This window comes from Petaurus breviceps, unplaced genomic scaffold (genome assembly GCF_028583685.1).
Source record: "Petaurus breviceps papuanus isolate PSGF00001 unplaced genomic scaffold, PetGlider_PUasm1.0 90721, whole genome shotgun sequence".
Classification (NCBI taxonomy): Eukaryota; Metazoa; Chordata; class Mammalia; order Diprotodontia; family Petauridae; genus Petaurus; species Petaurus breviceps.
In genome coordinates this window covers 4479518-4493645 of record NW_027187322.1, presented here as the reverse complement: position 1 = coordinate 4493645, position 14128 = coordinate 4479518, and the positions used below count along the sequence as shown (strand labels likewise).

The window sequence follows — 14128 nt, the reverse complement described above, 5'->3', positions numbered from 1 at the left end:
AGGCGCCGGGGGGGCGGTGCCCGCGCTCTGCCCGCCTCCTGGCCGGGCGCCTGCCGGCCGTTGGCTGCGAGGTGGGCTCCGGGGCGGGGCCCGCCTCGCGGGCACCAATGGGCGTGGGCGGGTTGTGACGCCGCGGGCGGCGGGGGCTCCTCGTGCCGCGCGCCGGGAGGTGTAGGCAGCGCCGAGCCCGCGACCGCCTCAGACGCACCGACCGCCGCGGACCGCGCCGCCGCCTCCGCTCCCGCTCCTGCCGCCGCCGCCCGCAGCCTCCCCTGCCGGCCCTCCCGGCCGCCGAGCCCGAGCCCGAGGCCGCGGCCCAGGCACCCCCACGCCCCGCCCGCAGGCCGGCCGGCCTCCCCGCGCTGCGCCGCGGCCCCTTTGTGCGCCGCCCCCGGCCCCGAGCCCCCGGCCCGCCCCGGCGGCATGAAGACCAAGTTCTGTAACGGCGGCGAAGCCGAGCCGGCGCCCCTGGGGCTGCTGCTGAGCTGCGGGGGCGGCGGGGGCGGCGGGGGCGGGGGCGCCCCCACGCCCGGCGGGGGGCCGGCGCAGCAGCGCGACGCGGAGGCCGTGCTGGAGGCCGAGGAGCGCGGCGGGGGCGAGGGCGGCGGAGGCCTGTGCCGCCCCCCGCCGCCGCCCGAGCGGGACGAGGAGCCGGAGGAGCCCGAGGAGGCGGCCGAGGACGAGGCCCCCGAGCCCCGCACCCGCCGCAAGGCCTACCTCTGGTGCAAGGAGTTCCTGCCCGGAGCCTGGAGGGCGCTGCCCGAGGACCAGTTCCACATCAGCGTTGTCAGGTCGGGCCCCGGGCTGGGGGAACTGAGGCTCAGACGGGGGGCCCCAGGCGGGGGGGAGGGACGCGGCTGGGGCTTAGCAGGGGCGGGGAAACAGAAGCCCCGGGGCTGGGGGGGGGGCAGCATCCCCCACGAAGGAGAAACCCCCGGGAGGAGGGAGCATTCCCTCCCCCATGGTCCTGGTCTGCTGAGGACCCCGCCCCCTCCCGCCCATCCAGGAGGCCCCTAGAGCATGGAGAGAGCCAGCTTAGGGCTTAGAGTCCCGGTCCGACAAGGCTGTCCCTCCCGCTCGGTCGTGGCAGTGAAGGAGGGGTGCAGACCCTTCTTCTCCCGGTTGGCATTCTTGTGGAGCCCCTGGGGGGGGGGGATGGCAGGAATGAAGAAGATTGCTGGGATTGTATGGCAAGCCTGGAATTGCCCCAAAAAGGCCCTGAAGGATCATTCCCTTATCAGGTGACCTAATTCATTTCCCAAGGCCACTGCCTCAGGGCAGGCCTGCCTCCCTACCCCCTTCTGGGAAACTCCCAGACGCATAACAGCATCGCACTTGTGATTTCTAGAACTTTGGTATTCCTGAAGGTAGCAGTCTGAGCCCCCTTAGATTTGAGAGCCAGGAAATGCCTTGGAGATCATAGAATCCAGTCCCTTAATTTTATAAAGAGGGAAATTGAGGCTCAGTAGGGAAGGGACCCAGCCCAAGGTCATGCAGGTTACTGGGAGTGATCCTAGCTTCAAACCTAACCCCCAGTCCAGAGTGTTGGGAATCTCAATGAATTTAGTTCAGTTCTTTCTTATTTGAAGAGATGTCATTAGGCATTGGCTCCCAAGACTGCTTTTTTAAAAACCCTTAAGAATGTAAGCTTTTTTAAAGAAAAAAGGATGTGTTTAAAGGGAAAAGAATTATCTTATAACAGTCACATTTAGGTATCAGTCATAAAACATCCAGAAAGCTGTTGCCTTGGAACTTTATCCATGGAAAAAGAAGGTATGTCCTTGTTATAGGCTGTTTTGGTTTAGAATCTGTAGCTTTTCTTTAAAATCTTTAGGGTGGTTAGTGTGTTAATGGTTCTCTGAATTATGCTGCATATGGTTTTCCTTTGCATTTGCTTGAGAACATGCCTGTCCAGCTCATAGGTGCACACTCTGATGGGCAGGGTGCCGTGGGATGGCGTTAACACACAGCCAGCAGAGAAAGCAGCTGTTTACAGGGCCCATCAACCTCTTCAGGTGTCAGGGGGGTGATCCTGGGGTGGGGGTGAAGCCCAGGCCCAAATCTAGGCAGTTTCAATTTCTGTGCCTTACAGCAGAGCCGAGAACGTAGCCCACAGAACCATCTGGCCTTCACTTCCTCTTTCTGCCCCTGGAAGCTTAGGCCTGCAAAATGCCCTCCACCAAGTATCGGCCGGTCCTGAGTTTCACTGCCACCAGATGGACGGTCTTCCTTCTGCTGTTAGTGAACCTCCCGGGCAGGTATCTTGCAGAGTGTGCAGAGGAGAAAGCCCTGGGAAAGCTGGGGGTTGTGTGAGCAGTGTGCAGAGGCCCCACCAGCCTCCCACCGCCATTCACAGAGATGGGCTTTGCCAGAGGGGGCTTACTCTGAGGTTTTAATTAGGAAAAGGAGCATAGGCAAGTGGCCTAAAGGATGTGAAAGTGGGGGCAGGGGCTGTCCCTGCCGGGACCCTCCTGGGGACTTGGGGGATGGTTTCAGGTACTTTCAGGTGCCTTGCATCTGGCCTCTGCTCCTGTTAGAGGCCGTGTGGCGGCACCTGTGATGGTCTGAGTGCCCTGCCTTGTACCTTTCCATCTCAGAGAACGGATGCGGCGGGTGCCCCATCCTCCTGTCACGGTGGAGACTGTGCTGAGCGCTAAGGACACAGAAGGAAGCGCAGGACAGACCCTTCCGACAGGGAGCTCCCCATTGGAAGGGGGGCCTTGACAAGCATGTGGGTACAGATCCAGCTGTATGCAAGACAGATAGAGGATCATTAACTGCTCAGTGAACAGAGCGCCGGCCCTAGGCAGGAGGACCCGAGTTCAGGTGTGGCCTTAGACACGTAGCACAAAACTAGCCATGTGACCTTGGGCAAGTCACTTGACCCCAATTGACCTTTAAAAAAAAAAAACCACCACCCTCCCCCCAAAAAAAGAAAATCATTAACTGGGAAGGCTTCCTGGAGGAGGAGGGATTTTAGCTAGGACTTGAACTGAGGAAGTGGAGAAGGGAGAATTGGAGGGGACGGGGGCTAGGAGACAGAGAATACAAAGAGCTGAGAAATGGGGGTCTTATTCATGGAACAGTCTGGATCCTGAGTCATTGGATGGAAGAGGACTTGTCAGGGAGTGAGGTATAGGAAGCCTGGAAAAATAGGAGGGCCTTGAATGTCAAATAACATTTTGTATTTGATCCTGGAGGCCATAGGGGGCTATTGAATTTCTTGAATGGGGGGGAGGGGTGACATGGTTCGGTCTGAATTTTAGGAGAATCACTTTGATGCCTGAATGGAGGATGGATTGGGGTGGGGAGAGAATTGAGGCATGCAGACCCCCAGCAGCTGTTGTGATAGTCCAGGCATGAGGTGATGGGGGTCTGCACCAGAAGGGTAGTAGTGTCAGAGGACAGAAAGGAGTTTGACAACAGATTGGATCTGAGGGCTGAGAGACAGTGAGGAGTCCAGGGTAAGGTGGAGGGGGGCCAGGAGGGGAAGAGGACGAGTTCAGTTTTGGACGTGTGGAATTTAAGATGTCTTCTGGAATCTGGTACAAGATGTCTGAAAGGTAGTTTAGACACGGGAGACTAGAGGTCAGCAGACAGAATGGAGAAAGGTAGATTTGAGAATTTCAGACTAGAGATGGTCTTTAAATCTGTGGGAGCTGATGAGAACACCAAGTGAAAGTATGGAAGAGAGGAGGGCCAGGATGGACCCCTGAGGAACACCTGTGGTTAGAGGGTGGGGTCTGGAGGAGGATCCAGCAAAGCAGCTGCTGGGTAGGGTGGGGGGGTAGGGTCCTGAAAACCTAGAGAGGAGAGGGAATCAAGAGGGAGAGGGATACCAGCAGTGTCCGAGGCCGAAGAGTCGAGGACTATGAGGGTGGCTGAGATGGTTAATGCCCTCTGAAGGAGCCGTTTTGATGGGATGATGAGGTCAGAAGCTGGTGAGAGAGTCAGAGGAGGCCCAGACTTGACTGCTGCCAGCCACAGGCCAGTTCCATGATAGTCACTGAAGTGACACCGCTTATGTGCTTCATGATGAGGAAACAGTCTACAATCTGATCCCAATTCAGAAAAGATGGAGCTCCCATTACCCTCCAAGCCCTGGGAATCCACGGTTATCCTCCAAGGTTTTATAGTCTAGTGGGGGCTTACCTTGGATCTTACCTTGGACCTCGTTGGAGAAGATGAGATAATAAAGGACAGATAGAGACATTAGGAAGAATGAGGTTTCCCCTGTGCCCTCAGGTCTGGAAAGTCATTCAGGATAAATGAGAGTTGGTTTTGTTTTGTGTTTTTGGAGGTTCCTGGGTTGTGGTAGTTAGCATTCTCTCCCTCTTTATTGACTTTATTTTATCTGTGTTTTGTGTTTCATCTCCTTGAGGATAGAGATGCCTAATGGCTTGTGTTCACTTAGAGATGGCAGGTCTGTGTTGGTTTATTCACTGGTGCTAGTGAAGGGAACGGGCATTGAGTTGGGCTGTTTGGTAGATGTCCTGCAGACCCCAGGATTTCTCAATCATTTGATGTAATTGATGCTTCCTAATGGGATTACGTATCATGGTGCCCATATCCCTGTCCCGTCTGAGCAGCAGCTGGGCTGGACACTGAGACTTCGGTGGACCGAGCTTGGTGATGGCGATGGATAGTTCAGATCCAGACCGTGTCTTTATCTAGGAAGACCCCCTTGGTCTGACCTAAATTCCCTGGTGGTCTGGGCCAGCATTGCTTGTTCTGCTGAGACTTCCCTCCCAGTATTGTAGCTTCTCATCAGTGTGGGTCATGCTGCTGCTGTTTTTTGGTTGTTTTTGGGTCTGACTCGTCACGATCCCATTTGAGGTTTTTTCGGCAAAGATCCTGGAGTAGTCTGCCATTTCCTTCTGTAGCTCATTTTACTTGCCCAGGGTCACACAGCTAGTTTCTGAGGCTAGACTTGCACTCAGGTCTTCCTGACTCTATTCACTGGGCTCCCTAGCTGTTAAATAGTAGTGGCCTGATGCTTCTGTTTAGAATGAGCTGTGTGGATAGTTGTTACAGCAGCCACTGCTGCTCTGGAGAAGGCAAATTTGGCACCTTGTGGAGTTTGAAGTGGCTGCCTGCTGTTCCTAAGGACAATGGGAATAGGGGGACAGGCAAGAGAAGAGAAGAAGCAGCTAGACTCCTAAGTTGGCAGCCTCCTGAGGAGCTCGAGGAAGCAGCTTAGGTCCTCCAGACTCCAGGCCCAGTGCTGCCTGGCTGCCCCCTGGTGCTCTGGTTCTGAATTGTGGGCTGTCCAGGGAAGAGAAATGACTGGCAGGGACTACTCAGGAGTCACTGGACCCCTCCTCCATGGAACCACTTTCCCCCTGGCCTCTTGGCAGGAGAGCCTGGTGGATGGACACTCAGCAGGGATTCTGGCCAGTATCTTGTGCCTTCTATCTGTGGATCTCTTTAGTGACATTTGAGATTTAGAAGGATGCTGATCCCAGTTGCGGTCATGAACGAAAGAGGGCAAAAGGAGCATTTCTGGTGAAATCTTTGGTTTGCAGGGCCTAGCACAGAGAAAGCAGCTTACAGATTGATTAACCAGAAAAGCAGATTTCACTAATCATCCAGTTACTTATAATGGAGAGACAGTGAAAAAAGGACTTGACTATCTTCATTTTAATCTTTTCAGAAAAATTCAGTTGTGACCTCTCTGGGGGGCAGAGCAAGATGTAGACTTCCGAGTCTGGCTGGCTGGGCTATCCCCATGAGGCATTTCGTTGTGTAGCCCTGGCTGGAAGACCTTGCGGGGAGGGGGGGGTATTGCTTCCCAAGGCAGCCTTTTCCACTTGGGGATGGCCTTCGTGGTCAGAAAGGCAGACCTTGCAGCAAGCAAGTCTCCAGCTGCCTTTCTGTCGTTTCCTGCCCACTGGAGCCAAATGAAATAAGCTTTACATCCTCAGAAAGGACTCTGGAAGGTTCTCTGTTTTATGCACAAAAGAGAAGAGAGGCAGCCAGGACAGCTTTGAAAGTAACAGGCCATCCTCAATATCATACTTTGGTGCATATCGTGGAAGTTTGCAACTTCATGCCTGCTCTTCTAATTTACTTTGTACATGGAGAAAACCTTCAGGTCATCTGGAAGGGACCTTAGAGATTAGTTCATTTTACAGATGAGGAAACTGAGGCCCAGAGAAGTTCCTTCCCCAAAATCCAATCACCTGGGGGTGAGCCTTGCTGACATGACAAAAACAAGGCCAAATGCTGCTGCAGAAATGCTGGTTCTTATGTCTTCCTTCTGAACATTCCTTTTCAAAGTCTGAAGTTGGTAGGTGGGTGCCTCCTCTTCCTCCTCATTGGATGGAATGGCCTCAGAATTTCATTCCTTCTGGGCAGGGAGTTAACTGAAGTCCTTGGAACCTTTCTCTAGGCTCTTGGAAATCTGCCCTCCTCAGATCTGGGGGCCTCTAGGCCCTTCCTACCCCAGCAGCCTGAGGTCCACAAAGACTTCTGAGGCCACCTTCATCAGTTCTTCCACTTTTCAGGCAAGCCCAAACAATGATCAGCAGAGTGAGTGTTCTGGTGGGCGTTGTCAAAATTGAAGTGTCCCCCTGTGTGACTGTGTCATGCTTTTGTGAACCCTTGCTATTCTCTCCTTCTGCCTAGGTGGTCTGTAGTATACTCCAGAGGCAGTAGGGTTCCTGCTTCTGACACTCCCCCCAGTCTCTTTCCTGAATGTCCTTATTTATGCACATCCAGATATCTTTAACCATCTCTTTTTCCTTTGGAATGAGATACAATTCAGAGCCAGTTGCATTTCTACCAAGACTCGTGACATACAGTGCTGTGAAGAAAGCTGTTCCTGATGTGGCAGGGTTTCTTGATTCTTCTGCGGTGTTCAGACTTGGTGCATTTTACAAGAGCAGCTGTGGCCACGAATCTCATTACCAGCTCCTCTCTTGAATTCCATCGCCTGTGAATTGTGGAGGTTGGAGCAAACCTCTTTGGTGTCCAGTTTCTAGACCCACATGGGCAGTGTTCTCTCTCTCTTTCTCTTTTGTGAGTTGGGTGAAACTGCTGATGGGATTTGTAAGACTCCTTGCTTTTTACCAGCCCCTGTTAGGCGTGCTCCATCCCTGGCTACCTGGCTAAGAACATGTTGTTATCCTCACAAATCTAGTCTTTTCTCAGACACCGACTTCTTTGCTAGCCCTTCCCAAATCTCCCTTCTCTTCCGAAGCCTTTGCCTTCATTGGGCAACACTGAGGGAACATTGATGTCCTTGGCAAGGATACTAGAGTGGTTTGCCATTTCCTTCTTCATTGGCAAACATGTTAAGTGACTTGCCCAGGGTCATACAGCTTGTACTGGGTGTTTGAGGCCAGATTTTCATTCTGTTCTTCCTGACTCCAGGCCCAATGCTCTATCCACTGAGCCATCTGGCTGCCCCTAATTGTTTTTTTGATCTACTAGATGTTATTTTAAAAGGACAAGTGCTATACCTACATTCAAAATAGGAAGAAATGAGCAAAGTGAATGTTGGTACTTTGGAATATTTACGAATATATAGTTAGAATATGAGCTAGGGCAGTAAACATAATTTGTGAAGAGGAAATAGGCCTGGGATAATTTGCCTTCTGAGATAGAGGAGGTCATGGATGGGGAGAAATGTTGAGAGACTCTTGCATTCCATTAGGTGATGGCCTAAGCTGTGCTGCTGGTGTGAAGGTTTTACCTTGGAGATGGTGATCTGGAGCCTGGCCCATCACAAAGCACTTGACACACGCATTCTCCTCCTCACCCTGTAAGGGAGGTGGACACCCCTGAGTCTGAGAAGGGTGGTTTAGGCAGCTGGGAAATAATCTAAGGCAGGATTCAGACACCTGGGCTAGGCTTCCCATCCCCACAGCATCTAGGCATAGGTTCCCAAAGTGGGTGATACTGCTCCCTGGGGGGTGCTGGAATGAGGGAGGGGGCTGACTAAAAACAAGAGTTAACCTAACCCTGAGGGGTGCTGAGTATTTCTTTAAGGGGGCAGTAGGCCAAAGAAATATGGGAACCTCTGAAAGTCTTGTGCTTCCTTCTAACCCCCTCCAGGTTCTAGAACATTTTGTGTGTAATGAATGAGCGCTTAGTGGACCAGAGGAATTGAGTCAGTCAGCTAGCATTTAATGAGGGTCTCCTCTGTGCCTTGTAGACAGACATTGTGCCGAGCGCTGGTCCTGGCTGTACTCATCCACACTTGCCTTTCTGAGGGAAGGCCCTGGCCAGTCACACATGACTGCTGGCACATTGCCTGCTGTCCCCCAGGTGCTCTCACAGTTTCTTCTTTATCACTGAATCTTCTGAAGGCTCTGACAGCAGAAACCACAATGAGGCTCAGGCTTTCTGGGAAAAGGGGCTTTGGAGCAGCTTGGATGAGTGATTGTGGGGTCTGATGAGGCAGTCCCAGATCCTAGCCTTGTGCATTTAGAGTCACAAGGGTCCAGCTTCTGCCTTCAGGTGTCCTGCACTCTCCACCAGGCCAGGTCTTTTGGCTTCCCAGCTGTGGTTCTGTGCTTGATGTCTGTAACTGGAGTAGATTCCCCATCTTGGCTCGGAACACTTGCTGTCCCTGTGCTGCCCTCTGCCCTCATTTGCACAGAAAGACCTACCCTGACAGCCCTCATCTTTGCTGCTCCAACCTGGTCATCTCCGTCATGCTGAGTAAATTGCTGTGACAAGCAAGATGGTACCTGGGAACACCAGAGAGCAGCAGGTAAGATTGCATGTGACCACATGTAGTTGGTCAGTTCACTGATGGGAAGGAGAGGCGTCCTTTCATGGGCTGCCAGATGCATCTAGAAGCTGATACCTGCTCGTGGCAGAGGAGAAATGAAGGAGAGAGAAGAAATGATCTTGGCCAAGACCCGGTGGCCCTGCAGTCTGGAGCCACACAGCTGATTTAGGGCAAATGAGGGGAATTTCTGCAGATGGAGTTGCCGGCAGTCCTGTGGCACGTGTTAACTGCCCTTGTGTAACTGAAGCCCTCCTCGGCGGCACTGATGGGCAGCCCCAGAGCAGAGAGCTCAGGCCGAGGACAGCCGACAGTCTCCTTTCTCCTGCTGGCGTTAGCATGTCAGTTCTTTTACTCTCGTTTTGGGGTTTGTGCTGTAGACATTGGGGGATTTTACACAGTATTTCCAAGTCTTAGACACCTGCAGAGCTTTGGATAACTGGCAGAGCCAAGTCACTTTTTTCACTTGTATAAAAAATATTTGGGGGGGAATTTGCCTATTTACAAATTTCTGTGTTAACTTTGTTTTCACTTGTTTCTTTAAGAGAGAAGGGAAGATTTATTCACAAGAGCCTTTCTAAAGTAGACCTTGATAAGAGCCTCCCAGACTCACTTGATCCTTTAGGATTTGGTAGACCACTTGCCCCACACATTTTTGTTGGGTGATAGGGATTTTCCTTCTGGCTAAGAGGGCCCAGGTTTCCTTGGCTGCCAACTCCCATATTCCTGTGATGTGGAATTTGAGCTGACTAGGAGCCCAGTGGGTAAACTCAGTGCTGGGTTTGGGAGTGGTAAAATGCTTCTTGTTGACCAGAAGAGCAGGCTGCCGCTTCCATTGACCACTGCTTGTCCCTTCAGACTCCTGCTTCCTAGGAGGCTCACTCTCTGAAACTTGAAATCTGTTGCACTTGGGTATCTTGTGGGCTTTGACCTGTGAAATCATGGCGTGGTTCTGAAGTGCCCAAATCCTAGGCCTGATTGGTCCATTGCAGTGCCCTCCTGCTCTATTCCCAGGCACATCATTTGAGCGTCTTTCGGAGCTGGCTGTTCTAACCTTGGGGTCGGCGGCCCTTCCTTCCTGTAGCTAAAGCCTATTGGGAAACAGCTCCAAAGGAGTCACTGTGTTCAAGCTTATACAGAAAATAGGACAGCTGATGACAGTTGCCAGGTTGTCAGGACTCTTGGTTGAAGCCAAACTGGCCTGCCTGCCCATTCAAGAATACAAGGATAGACTGTGAAGTCAGTGATCCGGTTGAGAACAGTAGTTCATCTGTTTGCTCAAGCTTTTAGCTGCACTTTTAGCGGTGTGACAGGAAGGGGGACGAAAGCTTCCCTTGGATGTGGTGCCAGTCTTGTTGCTTGGCAACCAGAAGCCCATTTGGGTCATGTCTGACACTACAGTAGAATTTGGATAAGGTGGTACCCGTAGGGCAGACTGGCTTTGAACAAATATCTAAAAACTCTTAGATGGATTCTTTTCCACTGTATTTTTTAGGTGAAAACATATCTGCCTTCCCCAAGAGCTTGGTCTTTCCCAGGAATGTGGTTCCTCCCCATTCACCCACCCACCTTCTTCCCTGCTTGGATACAGGGCGGGCAGCTTAATGGTTTCCTTCCTGGTCCCAGGAGTCCAGCAGAGGGGTCCTTCCTTACTGTCCTGTTTGTTTGGCTTTCCCTTCACACATGGCCCCTGCCTCCCCCCATGACTCTGTGATGGATTCTATGGCTGGGTTTGCAGTTATTTGAGCACTGCAAAGTGGGCAGGGAACCCCAGGCTTTGCTTTCTCCCTTTTTTTCACTGTGTTCTCGATAAAAAACTAAACCACTTAATGAGAGACAGTGGTTTAGTGGGAGACAGGAGACTTCCGTTGTATGAAATCACTTCTTTGGGCCCCTTCTTCACATGTAAGGAAATTGGACGGCCTCCCCAGCTTTGTCAGGAAACACTGCCCTTAAGTTATAGCTCGGGCTCAGGGTGATCAGCATTTCAGTCCCTGGAACTGGAAGGCTGCTTGGCAAGAAGGGTGGCTCACCAAGGACAGTTAGTCTGCTTTACCATGAAAAATGTGAACTGTACAATGTGATGGAAATTTCTGTTCTCTTGTTACACTGATTCAAAAAATCTTGTAGCCATTGTTTTCTAGGTTTGTACTTCTGGGTCTTCATAAGATTAAATAGGCCGATGAGTATTGATTACTCAACTGTTGTGGCAAAGTGTGGTCCCCTACCTAAACCTGCTGTTCAGTGACCCTGCATTCCGATGGATCCTGGCCGAATGTCTGAGTCTTGGCTGCCTTTGTTGTTCCTGGGTGGTTTTTGCTGAAGACAACAGGGAAGACTGGGAGCTTGACCCAGAAAGACTATAGCTCTGGTGGGAGGGGGGATGAGGGAGTGGCCCACCTGACAGTCTGCCCCCCAGGGATCCTCTTGCTTGCTCCTTCTAGACCAGTTCTCCTGGTGCAGGCCTGTCCCTGGCTGGGGAGCCTGCTGTGTATAAGGAGAAACCAGGATGTCCAGGACAAGTGGGCCCTTTACCACTCTCTGATGGTGACTTTGAATTCAGCGCTTGCTCTAAACTGTTTATCTGTTTACAGATTTCTCACTTTTTAACCTTTTTGCAGCTTGGTTGGACCTCTGTGGGGGCAGAGGAAAAGCAGGGCTCAACTAAGGGAACACTTGAGGAAAAAAGGTTGCTGCTGCTGAGCAAAACAGACGGCTCCAGGGGCAGGAGAGCTGCATACCGGAAGTCTCTGGGCTCCCTCTTCCAGCCCCGGAGTCCAGGCCTTCAAGGCCCTCAAGTGTGAATCTCTATGAGTAAAGGACCTGAGGCCAGAACAGGATATCCAGGGCCACACAAGCAGTCTGGCCGGCCCCAAACCCAGTGCTCTGGCCGCCTCTCCTTGCATGACATAGGTGTCCCGTGTCATTTGGGGGCTTTTTTATCTGTTTGCTTTTGAATACATTGGTCTCTCTGAAATAGGCTGCGCTTTGATTTTTACCAGTCTTCCCTCCTGTGGCCAGTCTTAGTCCTGCCCCCAGGACTTGGGCTGTACATAATACTGGGGGTATTGAAATATGCTGACCTTGCAAAGCCTTGAGCATCTGCTTTTGGCGTGTGAACCCTTGGGATTAATGGAGAGATCAGCAATGTCCTTAGTCCTGAGCATCCTTGCTCTGGAAGTATAGTTGACTCTGACTTCTGGGGGCTGATCAGTCAGATTTATGTTGTCACACGTAGACACCCAATCGTCCCAAAGGGGATGCTGTCATGCTGTCTTGATCCTTTTGCGTTTCTTAGCCTGTGCTAGGGCACAGGGTTCTGGAGTCATCTGAAGTCTTTCAGAGTTTCATTCTCTGCCTTTTTGAGCTCCCGTGTATAATGGACTGTTGGCATTGCAGTGGCAAGCTGATATGTGCTTGGGTGAATGGTTCTTGGATAGAAGAAATACCCCAGTTGACAGCACTGTTGCAGAGTTGTGAGTGTCGGGGACACCGATGGGGAAAGCCTCGTCTGGGCCCAGGTGGTTCTTAGGCTTTACTGTCATAAGCATGCCCCCTGGTGGCATTGTCTCCCCTCCTGTTTGTACTGCATCGAGGGTGTCTCCAAGATGGATTAACTTGGTAGCCTTCCCACTGCTCATGGACCAGTCACAGCACTGACAGGGTCACTGACTACAGTGGTGTTCTCAAGTTGGTAAAGCTCCGTGTGTTGGTCCGCGGGCCACAGGTGTCAGTCGCTGTGCACTGCACGGATGAGGAAGCCGAAGGCCTGAAGACACCTTGGCTTGGCCAGGCTCGTCTTCATCGTGATGCTCTGAGGGGGGCCCGAGCCTCGTGTCTAACGTTCTCCTTTGTGGAAGCACTTGCTTCCTCCCTTCTTTGGGCCCCTTGATTCATTGTCCCGCTTGTCAGACAGCCCAGGGCTCGGGCAGGGCGCCGCCCACAAGTCAGCACTTGCACTGGTCAGACAGTCTGCCTGCACACGCGATGGAGGCGAGTGCTGACTGAGGAAGAGGCTGGGTTCTTGGAACGTCTTCAGAAGAGAAGCTTTTGTGTCCCTTCTCGAGGGGAAGGCCATGGGAGTGTGAGGGCACTTTACAGTTTTGAAATGCTGTCGTGTGTTCATGGCCCTTGGCACCATTGGGCCGCTCCTGGGGTCGGTCCCAGAGTGGTTGAGTGACCCTGTCACCCTCCCTCTCCCACAGAGGCGGCCTCAGCAACATGCTTTTCCTCTGCTCTTTACCTGACTCTGTCCAGCCTGTCTCCGATGAGCCCCGGCAAGTGCTCCTGCGCCTCTATGGCGCCATCCTGCAGATGGTGAGTGGACTCTTGGGGAGTGGGGAGGATGCTGCTGAGACGTAGGCGTTTGGAGGCTGCTGAGAAGGTGCCTGTATTTCTTGCTCTGCCTTTTCTAATTCTGCTCCTGTTGTGATGTGGACCCCCCACCAAACCCCCACTGTCCACGAGGGCTGCAGGTGTGGGCCAGGCATAAGTTAAAGTGCTGCTTCCTAAAACCCAGCAGAAGGTTCTCTTTAGAGCCTCCACACCCTGGAAGGGACTCTTGCAGAGCAGGATTTTTGTGCCTGACATGGTTGGCAAATTTTTAAGCATTCCTACCATTAAAAAACTTTTAAGAGGGCCCAGGCTCCATCTGCCCTCAGAGGCTTGAATTGGGCATAGATTTGTAAGCCACCGTTTGTAGATTGCCTAAAACGAGGCTAATTTGTAGTGAGTCTGAAAGGCCCCAGTTTGCTGAACTGCCTTCATTACAGTGTTTTTTTAACTCGCAAATGTGAAATCCTAAATATTTGTTTTCCAGAATATTTAAGCTATGTAATTAACATCTTAAAGACCATAAAAAGAAATGTTTGTCAATATGGACTTTGTATATCAGCTTACTTGATGATTACATTGACTTGCTTTTGGAAGGGTCCATTCACAGAACTACCGAAATTGGCATTTTACTCAAAGAGGGAAAGCCTGTATACCTGGCAGGTTTCTCCTTACAATTTCTATTAGTCATATGTAGTCCCTGTCCATAACTGGACACAAAGCCTTTCTTGTGGAAGGGTGTATGAATTAGGTCTGACTGATTGGGAAGACGCTCTCTCCCTCTGTTCAGCCCATGGACTTTCTGGGTGCTGAGAAGAGTTGCCGTGTTCTGGCGCCGTGGCCCCCATTACTGAGCAGCTGTACTGGACGCTGCTGCCCTGGCATCTTTGCCTGAGAATGAGAAATGCTTCCTACGATCAGTGGAGGGAGATATTTCTGTGTGAATAGGCCCTTTCATTATGCAATTTTTCCTTTATTGTATCAGGACATGAAAGTGACCAAGGTGTGAAAACGCTGGAAACAGTGTCCAGTTTGGGGACCTCCCTTGAACAGTGGCGT

At 51.9% G+C, this 14128-nt stretch overlaps 1 protein-coding gene across 1 annotated transcript in view; it reads left to right on the top strand.

Annotated features, from left to right (window-relative positions):
* The first annotated feature begins 423 nt into the window (after positions 1-423).
* Positions 424-14128, top strand: part of CHKA (choline kinase alpha) — a 36769-nt gene continuing 23064 nt past the window's right edge. The window contains exons 1-2 of the mRNA XM_069066522.1: positions 424-791; positions 12943-13054. Of these exons, the coding sequence (XP_068922623.1) occupies positions 424-791; positions 12943-13054 (480 nt within the window). The remainder of the gene's footprint in view (positions 792-12942; positions 13055-14128) is intronic.